Below are 25,387 nucleotides of genomic sequence, written 5' to 3'. Positions count from 1 at the left end.
CGTATCTCCTGAAGTAGGGGGTCCCCGTGTCTGAAATAAATGCGGTTCAGCTCAGGAGACCCCCTGCTCATCTACACTAGTTTCAAAACACACATCACAATAAAAAACTATTCATTACCGTAGCGGCTATGGTACTGAAGCTGCTTTAATATAATTTTTATTAATAGTGTGCGGGAGCAGGGGGTCTCCTGAGCTGAACCGCATTAATTTCAGCCTCGGGGACCCCCTGCTTCCCGAGTTACAGGCCCAGATATGGGGTGCCGGTATCTCATTCATTATTTACATGTTGCACGTCACGTGAAGTGGACGCTTTTAAAATGGCGGCGACACTGGCACCCGATGCCCCAAACCGGGGCCTGTAACTCGGGAAGCAGGGTGTCTCTGAGCCAGAAATCAATGCGGTCCAGCTCAGGAGACCCCCTGCTCCCGCACACTATTAAAAAAAAATACATTAAAGGCAGCTTCATTACCGTAGCGACTATCCGCTAAGGCAATGAAGCGGTTAAGGCTGTCTCCATTTCTTTTACGCCCGCCTTTAGCTGGTGAAAAGAAATGCTGACTTTAAGTACGATTCACTTATCGCTGCTTTGTGAATCCCGCTGCACCAGTATCGCTCTTAAAAGCCATTTATCGCTCTTACAAGCAGTTGTCACAGCTAAGTGCATATCCCCCTGTGTGTTTCAAGCCCAATCCTAATGTTCCCAATATGTTCGGACATACGAGTTTTACATTTCCGTTTTGTACGACCGACATAGTATTGGCTACAAAGGAAGAATCGCATGATGTGAAATCCTTGATCTTTTGATCTTTTTGACCTTCTATGGACTTTTCACCTTTCGTCTCCTGTGCCCAATGGTCCTGGCACTTCAGCGCCTCAGCCATCCGCCTAGTCGTCTTCCACGCCCCGTCACCGCGTCTCCCCATCGGACACCCAAACGGAGCCTGAGCCATATGTACACTGGCGACACACTTTATTCGAGCTTGGCTAGTCCCACGAATTCGGGTATACCCGGGTGTATTGAGGTTTGTGACTGTTTTCTGCCCCAGTACATTGAGTTATTTTCCAAGCAGGGATTGAAGCATTTTATTCCCGCTGGCTGCAATACTGCACAGTATATATATATAAACTGCATTACAATTCATGAATTTATGCCATCTGGTAGACACGCGAAGCATTGCAGCCTATTAAATCCTAATCATTATCATTTAACAGATCAGCCGCCCATCAGCCAGGCATGAACCCAGGCTGGGAAGGCAAATGCAACGGGGCTTGTCAGAGGTTAGGAGTGGCGCATTCCAGGTATCTGCCAGGTACATACCGGGTATTTGCTCGAATAAAGTGTGTCGGTGCAGTACATTGAGCTCCTGATTTGGTGTGGCGGCGTTCCGGTGTGAATCCGAGGGAGAGACGCTGTGTACGGGTGAATTCTGGGCACCAGTCGGAGAATGATTCGGCAGAGTCAACCGAGAAACTGCCGATTGGAGCAGCAGGCGCAGTGCGCGGTGAGATATCCGGGCAGACTGGGTGAGCACTCTGTTCAGCGGTACGTTTGGGTGTCCGACGGAGAGACGCGGTGACGGGGCGTGCGGTGAAAGGTGAAAAGGCCCATTACCTACTGTGCTCCTGAGCTGTCCGCAGCCCGAGGTGCTGATTACACCGGCTCCAGTTATAAGACACCAAACACCCATTTAACACACACCTCGCTGGGCTCTAAACAGAAGTCACTGACCATTGCGACACAGAAAAATAACAAAACACCCCCCAGTTCCATTTTGTAGCCATGATTTTTTTCAGCAACAGTGTTTGCTACAACTCGCTATTGTTGCACAATATTTGTCTAAGATTTGGTCACACTGACATTTTATAATTGTTACAAGTACAAGATATTATCTGATCTACAATCAGCATACTTTATCCAATCTCCTAACAGGATTTTTTTCTATAAAGTCATTTTTTTCTTTTTGCGCCGAATGCAATAAACTGTATATCAGATTTTTGTTTTTTGTGTTAAAACCAGCATTGTCACTGCATTATTAAGACATTTAACCCTATTGTTTTTGCGCACTTGATATTCTTGCAATATATACAGTATATATATACTGTATATTTTACACATATGCTTTATGGGGTCATATTTACCAAGAGGTGCTCAGCCAGGACTGGACAACTCTAGTCCTCAAGGGCCACCACCAGATCAGGTTTTCAGGATATCCCTGCTTCAGCAGAGTGGCTCAGTGTGCTGAAGCAGGGATTTCGTGAAAACCTGTCCTGTTTGTGGCCCTTGAGGACCGGAGTTGGCCAACCCTGTGCTAAGCCATAAGCAGGACCATTTGATCCAAAAGGCAGTTGTCCAGTGGCCCACCCAGACGATGTGGAACCCACATTCCCAGATGTCGCGGAGTTTGTCGATAACCTATTTTCCCAGCAGCCGTTCTGGTGGCAGTGACAGAGGAGAGCTGAGACACCCTAAACTGTCAGGCGAAAGAACCAAAGGGCGTATTCTGGAAGCCATAACGGAACTTACAGGATAAGCCCCATAGTCTTACTGTACCCAAATGTACACACAGCCCTTCGGATGTACCGGGCGTTACCCGTGTTTGGGGCTCAGTTACGTTCCATAAAGCAAGAACACGACCTTCGTGCCGTGACGGTAATATCCCAGGGAACGACATTATGAAGCCGGTCGACTTCACCGACATCATGAAGGAGTTTGCCAAACTAAATGCCAGAAAAAAGTAGCGAGTATCATGATAAGTAAAAAAAAAAAAAGTGTATAATAAAATCTTAATAATAACAAACCAGCCATGATTTGGGCGTCATTGGGAGCGCTCTGGTCAGCACCTCAACAGTGGGGGGAGCGCTCTGGTCAGCCCCTCACCGGTGGGGGGAGCACTCTGGTCAGCACCTAATCGGTGGGGGGAGCGCTCTGGACAGCACCTCATCGGTGGGGGGAGCGCTCTGGTCAGCACCTCACCGGTGGGGGGAGCGCTCTGGTCAGCACCTCACCGGTGGGGAGGAGCGCTCTGGTCAGCACCTCATAGGTGGGGGGAGCGCTCTGGTCAGCACCTCACCGGTGGGGGGAGCGCTCTGGCCAGATCAGCACCTCACCGGTGGGGGGAGCGCTCTGGTCAGCACCTCACCGGTGGGGAGGAGCGCTCTGGTCAGCACCTCATAGGTGGGGGGAGCGCTCTGGTCAGCACCTCAACAGTGGGGGGAGCGCTCTGGTCAGCCCCTCACCGGTGGGGGGAGCACTCTGGTCAGCACCTAATCGGTGGGGGGAGCGCTCTGGACAGCACCTCATCGGTGGGGGGAGCGCTCTGGTCAGCACCTCACCGGTGGGGGGAGCGCTCTGGTCAGCACCTCACCGGTGGGGAGGAGCGCTCTGGTCAGCACCTCACCGGTGGGGGGAGCACTCTGGTCAGCACCTCATCGGTGGGGGGAGCGCTCTGGTCAGCACCTCACCAGTAGGGGGAGCGCTCTGGCTGGGTCAGCACCTCACCAGTGGGGGGGGAGCGGTCTGGCAGGGTCAGCACCTCACCGGTGGGGGGAGCGCTCTGGCCAGATCAGCACCTCACCGGTGGGGGGAGCGCTCTGGCCGGGTCAGCACCTCACCGGTGGGTGGAGCGCTCTGGTCAGCACCTCACCGGTTGGGGGAGCGCTCTGGTCAGCACCTCCCCTCTATATTTTAATAGACGCCATAGCTATTGTACCTCCAGACCTGTGTGTACATGCTTTATTTGCAGGATGAGGAGGGGGGGGGGGGAGCAGACTCTGAGGTCAAGACAAATATTCCTCTTATTCTTTCTTTTGCTTGGACAGAAACCCCAAATGATTCCACCTCGGAGCCTGCAGAGATATTCTGCTTCCCTACTCCAAACACGCCTTGCCTGGGCCGCAGTCCAGGAGACAGGGCCAGAACCGGCGGGTAGGAGACGGATCTGTTACAGGAGACAGGGCCGGTGCCGGCGGGCGAGAGGCGGATCGGTTACAGGAGTCAGCTTAGGACGTGTATAGCTGGCACTACAGGGAGGGAGAGATAGCTGTGTGTGTGACAGTGAGAGATAGCTGTGCATGTTACAGTGAGAGATAGCTGTAACTGTGAGATACTTCTCACTAAGTTGTATTTTGGCCTTAAAGAGGGAGAAATAAAAGGCAAATGACTACAAAACCAGAGAGAATACAGCCCCCTCCCCCCCCATGATACAGCCCCCTCCCCCCCATGATACAGCCCCCATCCCATGATACAGCCCCCGTCCCATGATAATTCCCCACCTCTTATACCAGGGGGTGTCAACCTTTCCCCTTCTCTGTCTCTGGGCAAAACATGCTGTAGCAATCTGTCCCCCCACCGGTCACATGGCCTACTAGAACTTTCCTAGCTCTGAGTCATGCCTCATGTGCCTGGGATCTGCAACATTGTATCCTACTTCTGAGCCAGCTCACATGCAGGACCATGTGTAATGGAGATACTCCATGAGCGACCACATGACCTGACCGGGCCCCCGGATACAGAAAACAGAAGTGGAGGGGGCTCGACTAATGTGTCACTCGCATTGGCTGCATCATCGGAGAGGGCTCTGCCCGATCCCACCAGGAAGACGAGCAAATAGAGTGGTCCACAGGTATGAAGCAGGGAGTGAGAAGTTTCTGGTGTCAGACAGAGGTAATCACATGAGGTTCAGAGAGGAGATAGCCCTGTGCAGTGGTACCAGTGACACACTCTACGTGCCACGGATCATCATGTAATACTACAGTAGCAGGCTCAATGTTGATGGACAGTGTCACTGTGTCATCCTGCTATGGAAGGACATGCTCTACGAACCTCACTCACTACACTGGCTTCCCATATCCTCCAGAATCAAACTTAAACCCTAACTCTGACTTACAAAGTTCTCAACAACACTGCCCCCCTCCCTTACATCTCATCCCCAAATATGCCCCTAAACACCCCCTATGCCCTGCCCATGACATCCGCCTTTCCACACTCCAACCTGACGCATGCACCATCCCACAATGAGCAGTCATCCACCTGTTCTTCAACATTGTCCCTCATTCCCTCTAGATTGTAAGCTCCTGTGAGCAGGGCCCTCATTACCTCTCTCTATCTGTGCACGCTTGTCTATATTTGTATGTAATGGGTTACGTAATGATCAAATCTCTGTTCCCCTGTTGTACCACGCTGCGGAATAGGCTGGCGCTTTATAAATCAAACTGCCCACCAATCCTGTGACCGTGATCTCATCATGCCCCCTCCCATAATACAGCCCCCCATCCCATAATACAGCCCCCATCCCATAATACAGCCCCCCGTCCCATAATACAGCCCCCCATCCCATAATACAGCCCCCCGTCCCATAATACAGCCCCCCGTCCCATAATACAGCCCCCGTCCCATTATACAGCCCCCATCCCATAATACAGCCCCCGTCCCATAATACAGCCCCCCGTCCCATAATTCAGCCCCCCGTCCCATAATACAGCCCCGTCCCATAATATAGCCCCCTCATCATGATCTCTTCATGCCCCCGAAGGTGTAGTCGGCAGCGAGACCCTCCCAGCACATTTCCTGCATGCTGATGCTATGCTCCTGGATCGTGGCGAGACACGTTACAGGGACTGGTGATGCACAATAAATATTACTGTGGATTGTATTGTTGGCATGAAGATGCGATCATGATACGTTTCCATCTGTACGCAGACATAACCACAGGGTTTAGCAGAGGTGAGACGCTCAGCCCTGTAGCCCGTAGACCAGGGGTGGCCAACTTCAGTCCCCAAGGGCCACCAAGAGGTCAGGTCAGCACAGGTGGCTCAGTCATAACTGATTGAGCCACTTGTACTGAAGCAGGGATATCCTGAAAACCTGACCTCTTGGTGGCCCTTGAAGACTGGAGTTGGCCACAACTGCCATAGACGGATGTTGACTGAACTTGACATCCTCGTAGTTAATGTCTGTTTTATCTGCTTTATTGCTTCAGTACCAGTAACCTTTCAATGTGTTTCAGACCCCTTTGCAATAACCCTGTCATCGCTGGCTCTCATCCTCTCATTGACTTATTACAGCCCCGGGAAGAAGACCTGGTCCCACCAAGATAACACCCGAAAAAAACCTACTGGTTTTTCTCCACTTCCAGGATGAGGCGTCTCCCTTCCGCTGTCACCGCGATCTCTCCGCGTGCCGGGGTCACCTGTTCCAAACACACAGAAAGAGACACGTTGTTTGCAAACTCACAAACACGGGTTCTAGATAATAAGTCGTTTATTGCACAGTAAAGCACTGAGTATGATCATACACCTTCAAAAATCAATGAGACTCTCTGCTAGGGAGTGTCCAAGCAGGCTTGTTATAAATGTTTTATTCCTTTGTTAAAAATAGGTTACTAGGAAGAATATACTAACCACTGCTTAATTCTTAAACCAATCATCTTACAGATCATTAAAACCTGGTTAAAACAGCTTTTTTATAGGAACCAGGTACTTTGTGGTACCATAAATGTGGGCGTTACTTCAGGCACAGTCGTAAATCTACTGTGAGCAAAACTCTAATTTACACCACACACACACTCTTACACACAAAATGGACACTAACAGAACAGACAAAATGGAAACAGAACATCGCCTTCAATTCTTTTCCAGAGACCCCCCCCCCCCCCCAGTCCAATCAGTAATATCAACATTATATTAATTTCAGCAATATTACTGCATCACAGTCATGAAATCAGGAGCATGGAAAAGAGAGCTTGTTCCCAAACATCGGCACAAATGGGTTTTCTATTGATAGAACATTAGAAAGCCACTCTGAGACTTCCATTGGATGGAGCTCAGAGCTTCCCTGACAGAGCAGCGGCTTCACGGCACATTAAGTAGGGGCCTTAGACTTCAGCACAAGCCTGCCCTCTTGGAATGTTATGCTTTAGGAGAATTCCCACCCGGATTGAGCTCCGAGAGCGGCCATTTTTTTTTTACGAGATCGAATGGTTTCCATTAGTTATTCCCCCCCCCCTCTCCCCCCCCTGCTGAAAACGATGGGAGGATTTCACATTGCAGAGTGTAGTCAGGGTAACAAAAAAAGGAAACTAATTTGTGCAAAAATAAAATTCTGGGTGGGAAAGCGCCGTAAAAGGGTAGACAAATCTTTAAAGAGACAATCCAAGCCAGCGATTTTTTTTTTGTGTGCAAATTTGTTCAATTTTAATCAGGATTGAATCAGGGGGGTCTCTGGAGTCGAACCCCATTAATTTCAGCTGTGAGGACCCCCTGATTCCAGAGATACTGACCTCCGTAGGGGGTGCCTGTAGCCACTCTGCTTAGTTAGAACACAAAAGATACAGGATTGGCGCTCAGGGAAATTATCCAATGGTGATGAAGACAGTGAAAATAATCACCCCCCCCCCGTGTATTAACAGGGTACATAAACACACACCAAAGGGGCAGTAGAAAAATGATAAAACCTTCAATACAAAATGCAAAGTGGTCCCACTCAACCTTCATGTGAGGACAAGTCTTCCTGATCCTTGGTAAACAGTGGATGGATGGGATGAGGGAGCGGGATCACACATGCAGAAAAAATGCAAATAGTGCAGCACAATAATAAAATAGTACCAAAAAAGGGCAAAGTCTAAAGGTATTATACTCACAACCGTGTGAGCCAATAATGCATGTCGCACTCAAATGGTGTAGAGAAGCAAAGGCCCCGCGTGGTGGGTCCTCTGGATGTAGAAGATGGATAAGTGTGTACTAGGACAGAAGGCGGAGAGACACCATAGCATAGACTGTATAACAATTCATTTAATAAAGAAGCACTTCACAAGTGCGCACTTACAATTTAAAGTATAAAAACAAGCATGTAATAGTCAGCAGATGGAGCGAAGATGTCCTCACCGCTCCGCGCTTGACGGAACCCGGAAACGCCATGCAGGGGCGATTTTCAAATGCGGCCGTGAGAAAATACCAGCTCCAAACTCGGCGTCGGTCCACCTGAGGGTCACTTCCGCTGTCGCCTTGATTCTACGCGTTTCGCTATCTCCAGTAGCTGGATTCCTGTCGAAGCTACTGGAGATAGCGAAACGCTGACTATTACATGCTTGTTTTTATACTTCAAATTGTAAGTGCGCACTTGTGAAGTGCTTCTTTATTAAATGAATTGTTATACAGTCTATGCTATGGTGTCTCTCCGCCTTCTGTCCTAGTACACACTTATCCATCTTCTACATCCAGAGGACCCACCACGCGGAGCCTTTGCTTCTCTACACCATTTGAGTGTGACATGCATTATTGGCTCACACGTTTGTGAGTATAATACCTTTAGACTTTGCCCTTTCTTGGTACTATTTTATTATTGTGCTGTACTATTTGCATTTTTTCTGCATGTGTGATCCTGCTCCCTCATCCCATCCATCCCCTCTGCTCAGTTAGCAGGGGTGCACTTAATGGCGGAGTTCCAAATCTCCCGCGCCCTGAGGGCCAATAGGAGGCAGTGACATCATCAGGCGCGGCTTCCTATTGGCCCACATGAGGCAAGTGATTTAAACTTTGCCGAGATACCGGCACCACCTTTGGAGATCTGTATCTCGGGAAGCGGGGGGATCTTCAGAGCTTAAATTAACGGGGTCCAGCTCCAGAGCCCCCCCTACTCCAATCCTGTTAAAACATAATAATTTACAAAATCGCACGAATTTCTCTTTTAAACACCGGAAGGCAAATTATAAAATAAAACAAATGGGTCGGGAGATGTCTTTGATGCCAAAAGGTGTCTTATGTCATAGCACCACTTAAGAGATATAGCCCTAACGTGTGCTCCTGACAAGCTCTGTACCTTTGTAGAATACAGTAGAATGGTCATTTCCTGTTATCACTGTACCACACTCCCTGACTCTCCCTAGAGCAAGGATGTGCAAACGTTTCAGTCTGTGCCCCCCTGCCTACTCTCCTACCTGCTCGCGCACCCCCTGCCCCCTGCTCGGTTCCGGCGTCAAATGACGCAGCGTGGTCATGTGACGTCACATGACCCCGCGTAGTCATTTGATGCAGCATTGTCATGGAGACGTGTCGCTGGAAGCCAAGGTAAGTAAAGTTACAAAGGCCTCGCACGGCCCCCCGGCATTTAGCGCGGGGCCTCTGTAAACGCCGCGCCCCCCCACAGAAAATCCCACGCCCCACCAGGGAAGACACCCCGGTTTGTAGCTGAATAATGAAACGTAGTTATAATTTCCCTCTGATAAAAGTCCCCTTGCCTCAGTGCAAGTGAATGGAAGAAGTCGGACTCTGGGGCAGAAGCTTCCACACGCTGACCGGTCCATGGCCTTACATGGACTTCTCCGCACGCACGCAAAGCATCCCTGGGTAATCACACAGCCTGACGGCGGCAGGGAGAAGAACTTCATGGCAGAAGCTCCCATCTCAGACTCTCTCCTGGGAGACCCATGCCAGACACGTCTGCTCGTCTGGACTTCAACACCCTCAACTATTTATACACAGAGCTGTGAAGTGAAGGCAAGAGCAGCAACCTCCTCCCACTGACCAGGGGTAAACATACACAGCCTGGTCTGGTCCTCATCAGCAAGAGGTCATGCTTTAGTTTGTTATGTCTGCGATGTACCAAACATTATTCCGGGGAAGAAACATGCCGGAGGCCTAATATTATATAGCACCAAACACTCTCACACGGACCCCTTCAAATAAAATGTTACAATATGAGCAGGCCAATTTGTTTGCCATAAAACCATATTTTAAACTCAACAAGACGTCGGTAAATCCCGTGTAAGCTGTTAGACCCCCAGCCGTCCATACAGGAAAGTCTGTCTGCTGGTTTATATATTCCAGGCTGGGAGCAGACAGGAGACATAAGCGGAGGACAAAACCCGAGCTGTTCTTAATAAAAAAAATAGTTTCTCTTCGACATCAGGGGGGCTCGACTCCAGTCCTTGAGACCCCCCCAACAGGTCAGGTTTTCAAGATATCCCTGCTTCAGCACAGATGGCCAAATCAGTCCCTGCTTCAGCACAGGTGGCTCAATCAGTCCCAGCTTTAGCGCAGGTAGCTCAGTCTTTTGACTGAGCCACCTGTGCTGAAGCAGGGATATCCTGAAAACCTGACCTGTTGGGGGGTCTTGAGGACGGGAGTCGATGCCCCCTGTTATATATCACTTTATTGTGCCGTCCATAAGTGTCCGCACCGTAGCGGTCACTATCTATCTTGGCATATGAGGCACAGGAAGACAAAGTGACTTGCCCAAGGCTGACAGTGAAATTGAAACCAGTTTCACCCGTTTCAGAGACATCAGCATCGCTCTTACCCCTGTTGAAGGGTCAGTCCCACTTAAAGCCAAAGAAAACCAAAGGCATCGGCTGGTTTTAGGGGATTCCAGATCTTGATGATCGATGTGCCTTTATTTTTCAATCATTTTGAGAAGCCTGAAAAAGGCTGTGTTCTTTTGGTTACGATGCAGCAGGGAGTGCCCGTGTGCTGCACTCCAGGAGTTAGGAAACCAGACTAATGCACGTTCCGATCACACCTACTGATGAATTAGGTATGCTGGCAAGAAAAGGGAGAGATAACACAGGCAAGGGAATCCTACTCTAAAGTGCAAGTTACAGTGTAAATGCATTAATCACTTCGTTTTAGCTCATTAGACATCGGTGACACACACACGTGTGAAAAAGTACACCCTCTTTGAATTGTATGGTTTTACATATCAGGACATAATAACAATCATCTGTTCCTTAGCAGGTCTTAAAATTAGGTAAATACAACCTCAGATGAACAACAACACTTAACATATTATACCGTGTCATGAGTTATTTAACAAAAATAAAGCCAAAATGGAGAAGCTATGTGTGAAAAACTAAGTACACCTTACTGCTTCCATAGGAATTAAGATGCTAAGTAGCAGACAGGTGCTGCTAATCAAATGATCTTGATTAATTGATCATCAGAAAGTGTGACCACCTCTATAAAAGCCGAAGTTTTAGCAGTTTGCTGGTCTGGACCATTCAGGTGTGTGTAAACATAATGCCATGGAGGAAAGACATCAGCAATGATCTTAGAGAAGCAATTGTTGCTGCCCATCAATCTGGAAAGGGTTATAGGGCAATTTCCAAACAATTTAAAGACCATCATTCTACAGTGAGAAAGATTATTCAAAAGTGGAATATATTCAAGACAATTGCCAATTTTCCCAGGAGTGGACGTCCCAGCAAATTCACCCCAAGGTCAGACCGTGCAATGCTCAGAGAAATTGCAAAAAAACCAAGAGTTACATCTCAGACTCTACAGGCCTCAGTTAGCATGTTAAATGTTAAAGTTCATGACCGTACAATTAGAAAAAGACTGAACAAGTATGGTTTGTTTGGAAGGGTTGCCAGGAGAAAGCCTCTTCACTCTAAAAAGAACATGGCAGCACGGCTTATACATTTTACGCAAATGTTGATGATTTTTGCCAATTCACACAGCCTTGTGGTGGCGATGTGTGTACATGTCACACGTAGAGCTCCCCCTTGTCGTGGCGATGCGTGTACATGTCACATGTAGAGTTCCCCCCTGTGGTGGCGATGTGTGTACATGTCACATGTAGAGTTCCCCCTTGTGGTGGCGATGTGTGTACATGTCACATGTAGAGTTCCCCCTTGTGGTGGCGATGTGTGTACATGTCACACGTAGAGCTCCCCTTTGTGGTGGCGATGTGTGTACATGTCACATGTAGAGTTCCCCCTTGTGGTGGCGATGTGTGTATATTTCACATGTAGAGTTCCCCCTTGTGGTGGCGATGTGTGTACATGTCACACGTAGAGCTCCCCCTTGTGGTGGAGATGTGTGTGTGACAGAGAGGGAAGGGTTAATATCTGATTTGCCATGCATTATATTCCCTGTCTGCCAGGGTAAAAGACAAGATGCATTGCTTGCCATACCCTCTAACCAACACATGATAGCAGATCTTAAATGTAAGGCAGGATGTATTGGTGTGGTGGCGATGCGTGTACATGTCACATGTAGGGTTCCCCCTTGTGGTGGCGATGTGTGTACATGTCACATGTAGAGTTCCCCCGTGTGGTGGCGATGAGTGTACATGTCACATGTAGAGATCCGCCTTGTGGTGGCGATGTGTGTACATGTCACATGTAGAGTTCCCCCTTGTGGTGGCGATGCGTGTACATGTCACATGTAGAGCTCCCCCTTGTGGTGGCGATGCATGTACATGTCACATGTAGAGTTCTCCCCTTGTGGTGGCGATGTGTGTACATATCACATGTAGAGCTCCCCCTTGTGGTGGCGATGCGTGTACATGTCACATGTAGAGTTCCCCCTTGTGGTGGCGATGCGTGTACATGTCACATGTAGAGTTCCCCCTTGTGGTGGCGATGTGTGTACATGTCACATGTAGAGTTCCCCCTTGTGGTGGCGATGTGTGTACATGTCACACGTAGATTTCCCCCTTGTGGTGGCGATGCATGTACATGTCACATGTAGAGTTCCCCCTTGTGGTGGTGATGTGTGTACATGTCACATGTAGAGTTCCGCCTTCTGGTGGCGATGTGTGTACATGTCACATGTAGAGTTCCCCCTTGTGGTGGCGATGTGTGTACATGTCACAAGTAGAGCTCCCCCTTGTGGTGGCGATGTGTGTACATGTCACATGTAGAGTTCCCCCTTGTGGTGGCGATGTGTGTACATATCACATGAAGAGCTCCCCCTTGTGGTGGCGATGTGTGTACATGTCACACGTAGAGTTCCGCCTTGTGGTGGCAATGTGTGTACATGTCACATGTAGCGTTCCCCCTTGTGACGGTGATGTGTGTACATATCACATGTAGAGTTCCGCCTTGTGATGGTGATGTGTGTACATGTCACATGTAGAGTTCCGCCTTGTGATGGTGATGTGTGTACATGTCACATGTAGAGTTCCGCCTTGTGTTGGTGATGTGTGTACATGTCACATGTAGAGTTCACCCTTGTGGTGGCGATATGTGTACATATCACATGTAGAGTTCCCCCTTGTGGTGGCGATGTGTGCACATATCACATGTAGAGTTCCGCCTTGTGATGGTGATGTGTGTACATGTCACATGTAGAGTTCCGCCTTGTGATGGTGATGTGTGTACATGTCACATGTAGAGTTCCCCCTTGTGGTGGCGATGTGTGTACATGTCACATGTAGATCTGCCCCTTGTGGTGGCGATGTGTGTATATTTCACATGTAGAGTTCCGCCTTTGTGGTGGCGATGTGTGTACATGTCACATGTAGAGTTCCCACTTGTGGTGGCGATGTGTGTACATGTCACATGTAGAGTTCCCCCTTGTGGTGGCGATGTGTGTACATGTCACATGTAGAGTTCCCCCTTGTGGTGGCGATGTGTGTACATGTCACATGTATGTTGGTATTTGCTAAAATCCTCTCCCTCTTTTAGTTTTTTTTTATCACTGAACAGTCCCGTCTCGTTTCGGAAAATGTTGCCAAATTTGTTCATTTTTTTACGGCAGCGATTTTGCGAACTTGTGCAAAAAACTGTGTGGGTATCTAATAAAAAGCAGTGGTACCGTACGTGGCCTGATTGAACAAAATAGTGAACCCTGCAGCATTCCCCTGATGTCACAAGTCCCTTTAGCAGCAAAGTAATGTTCAGGGTGTCTCATGAAGTCCCTCTCGGGGTTACATTTTGTGGACCAGCTCTCAACCTAATGATACACAATGAGCTTACTAAAAACTAAAGGGGAGAGAGCCTTTTCTGATACATACCCCATGTCATTTTTGGGGGTACAATGCCACGTTTAAAATTCGGCTTTAATGAAAACTTCTTGAAACTGTATTTGGGAAAGATCTGAGGGAGATGTATGCTGTAAAACGGGAAGAGGCTTGCAGAATAAATTCCCCTTTTCTTTAAATACAAAGTGGAAATATAAGCGTATTAATAAGGAAAGAGGAGGTGCTCCTGGGGTACGTTTCAGTTGTTCTTCTTCTTATGGTTTATTTATATTGGTATAACATACATAAACTGGAGGACATGCCCAATAAGCTCAGACAAACGCAAACACAGCGTTCTAAGACTCTTTGATAAAGTCTCAACGGAGGCGAAACGCGTTAGAGTATACACTACTTGTGTGTTCTTTCGTTTTTTCATGAATAAATATTAATTTTTATTATACTACGCTTGGTGATTCCTGTTATCGGAAGGCAGTGACCACCTCTTCTAACATTTTTTCTACATCGTTCTAATAAGTAGTGATATCAAGTAAACGCAGGTATTTGCTGGAGATGTACACAATGGTCCCAGTTTGCTCTGTGAACATACGTGACACGCGCACAGTTGTGAAGAGCTCTGGTGAATGTTTTCATTCACAAACTTCTCTGCAGCAGCCACCACAGTCGCACACAAATCAACGCATTTCGCGGCAGTGGCGGAATTCCCCTAAGGCTGAGTAAGCTATAGCCCGGAGCAGCAATATTTTTGATGCAGCAATTTGGGGGGAGAAAATGCGTGTGTGCGTGAGAGAGTCTTGCCTTTTTTCCGGAGCGGGCCCCCTCCTGTAGCGCTGCGTCGTCACGGCGACATAACTCCGCAGCATCCCATGACAATGTGGTGCCATGACAACGCAGCGGCAAATGACGTTGGGACGCCGCACTGCCATGACACCGTGGCGTTGCATGCCACCGTAACGCCACAACGCTAGTGAGGAGGGCCACCCCCTAGCCTATGGGTAGGGTTGCCAGGTGGCTTCTCCAAAAATACTGTACACAATGGTGAAAGGGGCGACGCGCTTGACACACACTCACCTCTCTCCTCCCCCTGCTCCATGCTGTTCCCTCCTGTTCTTGGCCCCACCCCCAGACTCCTTACACCGGCTCCTGATTGGCTGCATTACCCATGCAACGTGGCCCCTTTTTAACGATCTCTTCTGAAATGGGACCTTTTTTGGGCTGAATGTCACCTGTTTTGTGAATTTGCAAATGCCTCACATATTTGTCGTCACAACAGAGGCCCCGTTGCAACTTATTCCACGGGAGGAAATGGCAGACACGTTGAGGGTTATTTATCAAAGTCTCACAGCTGCAAAACGGGGACAAAAATGTGCCCCTGATTTATCAAAGAAAAATTAACGTATTCATAATATTATTGCCGTATTGCAACCCTACAAATCCCCCAGCATCCCTGGGAGTGAAGCAGGGGGTCTACAGAGCTGGACTGCATTAATTTACGCCCCGGAGACCCCCTGCTTCCCGAGATGCCCCACTCCATAGGGGGTGCTTGTAGCAGCACTACAAAAATGGGGGCTACAAAAATGGCGGTTTTAAAGCTCCTGCGTCACGTGGGCTAATAGGACGCTGTGACATCATCCCTTGCGATGTCCTATTTCACCAGCGTGCCTGTGACATAATACTGCGGAGCTGTCCCCCCTACGGAGGTCAGTATCTCTGGAAGAAAGGGGTCCCCGCAGCTGAAATTAATAGGGGACCCTCTACTTCAATCCTATGAAACAAAAACCCACATGTTGCGCTGCTTTAAAGGACAAGAGTTTCTAAGAAGGCTTACACCGTCCCACAAATGTAGTGTGTGTGTGTGTGTGTGTGTGTGTGTGTGTGTGTGTGTGTGTGTGTGTGTGTGTGTGTGTGTGTGTGTGTGTGTGTGTGTGTGTGTGTGTGATGGTGCGGGAGGATAGGCAGAGGTGGGATTCACCGGCTGGGGGGGGTCTTCATGAGCAAATGATATAGTCAGGCTGGAAAAGGAAAGCGTGTCATCCCAGCGTGGTCTGGGTAATGCTAAGTTCCTCTAACTATATGCTATTTGGGGGGGGGGGGGGGGGGACGGGGGTGTTAATAATACGTGGCACTTCCTCTTGCGGTTGTAGGATTTCCGTACCGGGCTTCTCTGGTATTTGGCGGAGTACGTGGCCTGGCTGATTTAACCTCTCGGTGAATTCCTGGTCACAAACACGGGCGACTCGTTAACCCCTCCCATGCTGGACTCTGTCCGTGGCACCGGAGTTTCCGTGACACTTCTGGACCAGAACCACGTGACCCATAAAGCTGCCCCGATTCCATTCCCTTTGCTTCCCTGTACATGAGCATTAGTACCACTGGTTCCTGTGACACCGTGGCAGCACTGTACAGTATCCATGTATGTGTATCTGTATTCACTGAGCCACCACTGTGTACTCGGCGCTTTACTAAAGACACAATACAGGGAATTATAATAACGCAAGAAGCGCAGCAAAGTCACACAATAGGAAAGGAAATCCCTGCCCCGGAGAGCTTACAATCTAAGTGGTATGATGGGAAACTTACTGAGACAGCAGGTGAGGGAATAAGTGCTTTAGATGCAGTGCCTGGCCTTGATTGTGGGTAGGTGCAGTAGATGGCAGTGCCTTGCCTTGATGGTAGGCAGGTGCAGTAGATGGCAACGCCTGGCCTTGATGGTGGGTAGGTGCAGTAGATGGCAGTGGCTGGCCTTGATAGTGGGTAGGTGTAGTAGATGGCAGTGCGTGGCCTTGATGGTGAGTAGCTACAGTAGATAGCAGTTGCTGGCTTTGATGGTGGATAGGTGCAGTAGATGGCAGTTGCTGGCATTGATGGTGAGTAGGTGCAATAGATGGCAGTCTCTGGCCTTGATGGTGGGTAAGTGCAGCAGATGGCAGTGGCTGACTTTGATGGTGGAAAGGTGCAGAAGATGGTAGTGCCTGGTCTTGATGGTGGGTAGGTGCAGTAGATGGCAGTGCCTGGCCTTGTGGGTGGGTAGGTAGGTGAAGTAGATGGCAGGGCCTGGACTTGATGGTGGGTAGGTGCAGTTCGTGACAGTGCCTGGCCTTGCGGGTGGGTAGGTGCAGTTGATGGCAGTCTCTGGCCTTGTGGGTGGGTAGGTGAAGTAGATGGCAGTGCCTGGACTTGATAGTGAGAAACTACAGTAGATTGCAGTGCCTGGCCTTGATGGTGGGTAGCTACAGTAGATGACAGTTGCTGGCTTTGATGGTGGATAGGTGCAATAGATGGCAGTCGCTGGCATTGATGGTGAGTAGGTGCAATAGATGGCAGTCTATGGCCTTGATGGTGGGTAAGTGCAGCAGATGGCAGTGGCTGACTTTGATGGTGGAAAGGTGCAGAAGATGGTAGTGCCTGGTCTTGATGGTGGGTAGGTGCAGTAGATGGCAGTGCCTGGACTTAATGGTGGGTAGGTGCAGTTCGTGACAGTGCCTGGCCTTGATGGTGGGTAGGTGCAGTTGGTGGCAGTGCCTGGCCTTGATGGTGAGTAGATGCAGTTGATGGCAGTCTCTGGCCTTGATGGTGGGTAGGTGCAGTAGATGGCAGTGCCTGGCCTTGTGGGTGGGTAGGTGAAGTAGATGGCAGTACCTGGCCTTGATGGTGGGTAGGTGCAGTAGATGGCAGTGCCTGGACTTGATGGTGGGTAGATGCAGTTGATGGCAGTCTCTGGCCTTGATGGTGGGTAGATGCAGTTGATGGCAGTCTCTGGCCTTGATGGTGGGTAGGTGCAGTAGATGGCAGTGCCTGGCCATATTGGTTGTACACATTCTCCTTGTTCTGTTTGAAATAAAAGCACCATGGGGAAGTCTTCAAAAGCAATATTAAAAAAAATTCACGCAGGCATCTGTAGTTATTAAGATCCTTGGTTGTGCCAGTTACTTTGTACAAGGCGCCCTAAGATGGTAGAGTGCTATATGGTTGGTTGTTACCCATGGAAGGTGGGGTCCCGTACGCTTATTCTGCGTAGTGGAGCATGGGTATCACAGAGTTTTAAGAACTCAGATTGGAAATAGTCGAGCGCAGAATCAGGGTCGGGAATTAAGTCGATTCTGTACCAAGGGCAGTTGGTCAGGTCAGCCAGAAACTGTAGTGGGTTAAGTAATAATAGTAATAATAATAGCATGTTCTTGTATAGTGCTGCTTACAGAGACATTTTGCAGGCACAGTCCCTGCCCCGTGGAGCTTACAATCTATGTTATGGTGCCTGAGGCACAGGGAGATAAAGTGACTTGCCCAAGGTCACAAGGAGCCGACACCGGGAATTGAACCAGGTTACCCTGCAGCAATCTCAGTGTCAGTCTGTGTCTTTACTGAGAGATGGAGAGAGGATGGGGGCTGAGAGATGAGGGAGGGACGGGCGTCTGAGAGATGGAGGGAGAAGGGGCTGAGAGATGGAGGGAGAAGGGGCTGAGAGATGGAGGGAGGGGGCTGAGAGATGGAGAGGGGGGGCTGAGAGATGGAGGGAGGGGGCTGAGAGATGGAGGGAGATGGCTGAGAGATGGAGGGAGAAGGGGGCTGAGAGATGGAGGGAGAAGGGGCTTAGAGATGGAGGGAGGGGAGGGGCTGAGAGATGGAGGGGCTTAGAGATGGAGGGGTTGAGATATGGAGGGAGAAGGGGGCTGAGAGATGGAGGGAGGGGCTGAGAGATGGAGGGAGGGGAGGGGGCTGAGAGATGGAGGGAGGGGCTGAGAGATGGAGGGAGGGGAGGGGGCTGAGAGATGGAGGGAGGGGCTGAGAGATGGAGGGATGGGGCTGAGAGATGGAGGGAGGGGGCTGAGAGATGGAGGGAGGGGCTGAGAGATGGTGGGGCTGAGAGATGGAGGGAGAAGGGGGCTGAGAGATGGAGGGAGGGAGGGGGCTGAGAGATGGAGGGAGAAGGGGCTGAGAGATGGAGGGAGGGAAGGGGCTGAGAGATGGAGGGAGGGGGATGAAAGATGGAGGGAGAAGGCTGAGAGATGCAGTGGGAAAGAAATTAATCGAGGAGGAAGGGGGAAGAAATGGAGGGCGAGAGAATGATGAGGGGAGGAGGAGGGACGAAATGAATAGATGAAGGGGGAGAGAAAGAGATAGGGGAGGAGAGAGAATGGGGGTGGGGGGGAGAAATGGTGAGTGCTGTTAATTAACATTTCCTACTGGTTTTCGGCATCCCCTATTATAAAATCATAAACGTGGCACCCCTAGCCTAACATATTGGGGAGATTTGTATCAAGTGGCACAATCATCGCAAATTGTGTCATTTTTGACTCTGCGTCAATGTATCTAGGAGCTTTGCTCCCTTTGTCACCTCAATTCGCTCCACGCGTGTTTGGGGAGCGGTGATAGGAAGCGCTAGGGGAGGAGAGAATCAGTGTGATATTATAATGAGAATGAGATGGATCATATAATTGGTGCTTCTCCCTTTGGGCAAATAAATCTGCCCTGTCACCGTGACGTCAGCCTGTACGCCAGAGATCTGCGCCAAATGTAAGATTAGTTCACTTCTTACACCTGTCACTGGCGCAAATTGATACATATCCCATGTCATTTTTGGTGGAACTAGTGGTCAAAGTGGCTTAGTGGTACAGTACAACGCCACGTTTAAAAATCAGCTTCAATTAAAACTTTGGGGCAAAGTTCTGTATTTTGGAAAGATTTGCGGAAGATTTATGCTGTAAAACCAGGAGAAGCGTCCAAAATGAATTCCCCTTTAAATATAAACTGGAAATATAAGGATGCTGGGAATAATTTCAGCTCTTCTTCTTATGGTTTATTTATATTGATATATCTGACATAAACTGAAGGACAAGCCCAATAAGGTCAAACCACACACAAGGACATCGTTCTAATGACAAATTATATAATAAGTACGCTCAAGATGTTCACAATGGTCCCAGTTTGCTCTGAACGTACGTGACGCGCGCGCACTTGTGAAGAGCTGGTGAGAATGTTATCACGTTTCCCACAAACCTCACTGCAGCCACCACCACATCTCACCAACGCCACACGAAAATCCGCGCACGTCGCGGTAAGAGTTTGAATCACCAGATTTACCAAATGACAAACCCCAATTGCTTTCCATGGGATTTCTTTTCCGTGGTATTGATGGTGCACCGGTCTCGCCCCTGTTTTGAAGCCGGAAGACTTGAGTAGATAGACACCTCGGTTCCCGGTATTGTAGACCTCATTGCCAGGCTTTGCAGGGTCCTCCGACACTCAAGGGATATTATGACACTCTCTTGGTCTAGATCAGGGATGCTCAACCCACTCCCCATTACCACCTAACTGGTCTTCGACTGAGCTACTGATTGAGCCACCTGTGCTGAAGCAGGGATATCCTGAAATTCTGACCTGGTGGTGGCCCTTGAGGACTGGACTTGCCCAACCCTGTTCTAACCAAATTCAGTGGCCAGGCTTATTAAAGGAACAGTCCCTCCCTGCTCACCCTCTTCTTCCCTGCGCGCCCGTTCCCTGCCTGGCCGAGGCCTTACAAGTGGGGGTGATTGGGCACATTGTAAGACAGAGAGAGGGATCTCTAAAAACAACTTTGCAACGTTAACAGGAGACATTTATTTTTTTATGGTCGAATACAGCGGATTGATGCTTCAAAGCTCCTATCTCTGCAGTGTAATTAATTCCCTGTCTATTAAATCAGCTGTAATATTTCCTCATAAAGCACCACGGGGAATTATTCTGTAAACTCCGAAAGTGCCGATCCGCGCCGTCTGCGCCCAAAGTTCCAATCCCTGTAATGGGGCGTTCGTTCCGTGCAAATCGCGCGGATATGCGCTTTCAGTGTTTATAGACTGACCCCGAATGTAAATGGCCGAAGACATTCAAAATAATAGGTCAGCAGTATAAATTAGTGGTAAAACAACCCCTGCAGCGCGACAAGGCTAACACTTCGGCTATTCAGCACCAGAAGTGCTTGCAATGCACCGAAAGGCACTTGGAGGTTGATATCTCTGCCTCTCTCTGTGAAAGGGTTAATAAATCAGCCTATGCTGAATGCTTCTTCCTACTGGCTAATAAGAAGTCGTCCCACTTTGGGTTTCGTCCCAGCTTTTTCACTCATTTCATCGCAATTTTAGGAGCATTTTTAAGCTCTTACTAGCTCTGGCCGTCACAGGCCAATCAATTCCTCTGTCCAAATAAGGACACCAGACATTTCAAGATAATGTTCCTCACAAGTTCAGTTTCACATCGTCCCTCTGCGTGCCTGCCCTGTTTGGCGGTGAAAGATGCCAATGCACTGAACTCACAGCAAACGGCAGTCCTACATATGTTGCTGTTTGCAACGTGTGTGAATACTTTCAGGCGGCAGCCTTCCGAGCGCCTCTGCCATCGGAAAAGATGAGTCAGAAATCAATGTGTTGCGTATTTTCGACGTTGTTTTTACACCCAAAATCCCATTTCCCGTTTCGTGCATCGCTAAATGTTTTAATAGCACGTGGCATGTGGTGGAGCTCTAATTCCTTCTTTGTCAAACGAAGGAGCCTGAAGTTTCATTGAGGGCCACCAAGACTGCAGACCAAGTGACCTTGACCTGCTAGAGTGAGGGTGATGACAGTGCGGGGTTAGCTTAAGATTTAAGGACAGAGAAGGTGTCCAGGGTAGGAAGTGATGAATCGGGAGTGGTGGCTTTGGAGAGGAGTGGACGGTATCACGGTAGGGAAGCCCTCTTGACTTCTCCATGATGGGGCATATTCCACCCTCCTGTCTCGGTTTTCCTTTCATTGCATTACATAAAAATAAAAGAATAACTTTAATGGAAGAGCTTGTTATTGTTATCTTGGTAAATTGATTGTCACAGCTGGCGGTGGAGGGGAGGATTGGGATTTGAACCCTTGCCAAGTGGGAGCTCCTGATGGTGGTTCTGGGGGCATGAAAAGGCCATTGTTAAAGGACATAGCATGGGATAAATGGGGGATGGTAAATGCCGATAGACTTGGCAGCAGCTGCCGGACACGGGTGAGAGTTGGGACATTAATTGTTTGGTTCACGCTCTGCTTTATGCATATGTCAGGAATGTGGCAATACGAGCTCCGTTAACTCTCATACTAGTGTTGTGTCCTTATTCTAGGAAGCAAGGGGATGAGGCCAAGGGATTGGGGGCATTTGTTATGGTTCCCAGGGAGGGAAGGGCATAGTGTTAAGCGTTCCCCAAAGCCACGTCGTTGCCGAAAATCTCTTAGGCAGTTTAAGCCGAACTGTTTACTTTTTGCGTTCAACAGAATCGGTAAAGAATGTCAGAATTCTCTCAGGCCAAGTCATATAGTCCCATTCCTGCAGCCACGTGAAACCCGGCCTACTGCAAAGAGGGGCTTGTTCTGCATGTCCCATCCACCATGCATTGTGGCTGGTTAAAGTATCTGTAGCCATCAGCGCCTTGTGATAAAGACACCCCCCTGATCAGGACCTCCCTGGCAGCCATGGAGCAGAGATACTCCTTACCCTGGCACAGTACAGGACGTTCCCATTAGAACCTGACCTGCTGCTTTATTACACTCTGGCACATTAGAGATCTCGTGGTTCAAGTCTTGTGTCGGTGAAGAGAGACGCCCTCAGCGACAGGTGTTGTTGCTGCGCACGGAGCAGGAAGGGCGGTGATGTGTTCAGAAGACACCGCAGGGAGGAGACAGGATGAGGCACAGGTTTCACTAACATGGCAACCAACACAGATAAACCAGATGAGACAAAAACTAACAGGACATGCCACAGAGGGTACAGGATACAAATGTGAGACAAGTGATGCCCGGGAACGGATGGGAGTGTCAGGGAAACCGACCCACCCAGAGACAAGTCTATGAGATAGCACCGCAATGTGGTCCAAAAGATGAGGCTGGCTTATCCTGTGTCATGTTGGGCAATGTATCATTTTGTTGTTGACTGATTAGTTGGCCTTTGTTGCACCGCAGAAGAGACTCATCACGTCCCGGGGGGGAACGGGTCCTTATAATCACGCGGCAGCTAACACGGGTAACACCCCCAGACACGTGACGTTTGGGAGTTCAGAACCAAACATTATGTAATAATTCCTATTTAAACGGGCATTACGGGTATGGCAATCCTAACCCTTAAAAATGCACATGCTGCCATGTAAAGCAGTAATAAGTATTACTATTCTCTCGCAGCTGGCAAAATATTTAGTTAGTTAATGGGGATATAACATATATAATACTGGATCTCTAACAATTAGCACTGCTGACTACATACGCCCAACCACAATCCCGCCTAACCCACACTTTTTTAACCAATGTTAATTCTAGAGACTGATGTTTTAATTCTGACTTATTTAACTCCCTCCCCCACCCCCTCCCCCCTCCTCCTTCCCCCTTTTCTTTACCCTGTCCAATTCCTTTAAATATGTAAAATAGAAAATATCTTTGGGGAAAAAATAACAAAACAAATGTCTGGCTTTTTTGGCTCGGAGAATTTTACATACAGCCGTTGCTTATAGATTAAGGCTTTTCCACAAATTATATCAAAAGTACGTTTTGTGAGCCGAGTGAGAGTAAGAGTGCTGAGGGGGGGAGAAGGAGGGATCTCTGCTGGAAGGCGGGATGGAGTGATTTGTTTGAGGTCTCACTAGCTGACTTGTAGTGAAAGTATTTTAATACTTAGCAGGTGGGAGCTTGGGACGGACACACGGATAAGGGTTTGGTCAAACCACTGACTGGCACACCCGGAAATAATAAACAGAAAAGGAACAAGTACAGGAGGAAGATATTGGGATTTGTGGACTATTGAGAAATCACTAGGATACTGTAGGTACATGATTTTCACCGTTTGTGGCCCCTTTCCCCATGAACCCCTTATTACAGTGCAATAAGGCACCACAAAATTGGATTACCATAAAATGATATGCAGTCCTGCTTCTAAAATTAGTCAAAGCATTATCGTGGCTGGTTTTGTGGCCAAATATGGAAGTAAAGCAAAAAAGGCTCAGTGGCCCAATCCTTCACTGCAAACATTGATCCATACGTGACAATACGATGTCTGAACAATTCCGATCTATGTAATGTCCCCTTAATTGATATATGTTGCGGTTTCTACCAGCTTTAACTAGGACGTTCCATTCAATATCAGGAAAGTGCTGATAAATTGGAAACCCAGAAGATGGAATGTTCAAGCAATAAGGCACTCAGGAGTTGTGTTACTGGTCAGTCACCGTTAATGAGTAGACGTGTAGTGGGTTTAATCTCAGGGAAATAATGCCTTCAGGAGTCTGTAGGTCTCTCCTAAGGTGCCTGGTGTAACCCACCCATTTGCTTGCCTATTTTTTATGAGGTCTTAAGGTCTTCCGTGCCGCGGCCAAAGATTAACGTAGCGGGGGTTCCCATTCAGAAGCATGGCCCCCACATAGCGCGATTGCCCCAGGCACCGTCCCAGGTGCCGCAATCTTCGTTCCGCGGCACTGGGGACAGTGAGTCTTCCTACATCTGTATTTTGAGCTGTGGTTATAGTTTGGACGTCTATATCTATAGGTAGACATGGACCTTCCATTCCTATGCAGATGTGAATCTGCGGAAACTTGGTTGCCAAATGTATTCCAAATGTTGAAGATTTTGGAAGGCATTAAACAGATTCAGATTTTTCTGAAATTCACCTGAAAATTTTTCCCCCCCGAAAAGCTAAAGCTTAGTTCTGGAAAACGCCCAGAAATTGCCAAGCATTTTAGTGACAAGTTCAGAGGTGGTGTTTCCAAATGAGTGAGATTTTCCCCCAAAAACATTTTGATGCAATCTCAGAATGAAGTAACACGGGCTCACACCTCCCTGCTTACAGGGGTATCATCAAATATCTTCCGAAAATAGCACGGCCGGCTTTCTGTCTGATAGTCAGGGTGACAGGACAGCCAATCTGTGCCGCCGGTATTATTAGGGTCTTTATCTCCTCTCCTGATAAGTCCTGGAGAGCTGCTGTTCTAGGAACCTTTATTAATGCCGTTTGCTGGACCAATGCAGTCCTTGTTCCTTTGAACACTGGACTACCTGCTATTGTAACCCCTATTCTTGTTTGGACCAAGAGTTTGATTCACCCCTGAAAATGAACATACAGTATAACACTGCACCATTGTAGGGGAGTATCTCTGAGTACTGGCACACAGCCTTTCTTGTTAAAAACTATGGGACTCTATGAGTCTATGTAACATGGCCATTGTACAGCAATGCTGACCAAAGAGCATCGTTTTCATTTCGCTCCTCTTAGGGTCTATGGATTAAAAAAAAACTTTAAAGCAGCAGTCCCAGCAAAGTCTGATTTATTTATTTTTGTTTTAACCTAATTGGACCCAGGGAGTTCCCCGGAGCAGAACCGTGCTGCAATCAGCACCAAGAACCAACTAGCTCTCACGATAATTACTGTTTTCCGTGCCGGGGAAGGTACTGGAGCATACCTGTACAGCAAGGGCGCCCCCTGGCGGCCAGTAGGAAGCTGGAAACCCGTGATGTTACGGCTTCCTATTGGCCCATGAGACCTGTGAGATTTAGAGGCCATATTGCTTTCTGGCACCGGTGAGCTTACCGGTAAATATCCCGGGGGCTCCCTGTTGCTGGAAATAGCCCGATTCAGCTCCGGGGGGCCTTCTGCTTCCAATTATATAAAGAATATATCATGGTTTAGGCGGGATTACTGCTTTATCTGAACGCAGTTTTGCGCCA

General features: G+C 48.6%; 1 protein-coding gene across 3 annotated transcripts in view; it reads right to left on the bottom strand.

Moving 5' to 3' along the window:
• Nucleotides 1-25,387, bottom strand: part of LOC142467670 (disintegrin and metalloproteinase domain-containing protein 33-like) — a 209,492-nt gene that overhangs the window by 111,834 nt on the left and 72,271 nt on the right. Inside the window, exon 3 of one of the 3 annotated variants that reach the window (XM_075573605.1) lies at nt 6,116-6,189. The exons of 1 other annotated variant lie outside the window; for it this stretch is intronic. In XM_075573605.1, the coding sequence (XP_075429720.1) occupies nt 6,116-6,189 (74 nt within the window). Of the gene's footprint in view, nt 1-6,115; nt 6,190-25,387 lie in introns of those variants that run through there. One more of the 3 variants, XM_075573616.1, reaches the window with a different exon arrangement.

The sequence above is a fragment of the Ascaphus truei genome, chromosome 1, assembly GCF_040206685.1.
Source record: "Ascaphus truei isolate aAscTru1 chromosome 1, aAscTru1.hap1, whole genome shotgun sequence".
Taxonomy (NCBI): domain Eukaryota; kingdom Metazoa; phylum Chordata; class Amphibia; order Anura; family Ascaphidae; genus Ascaphus; species Ascaphus truei.
Note: the sequence above shows the minus strand (reverse complement) of the source record. Positions and strands in the feature narration are given on the sequence as shown.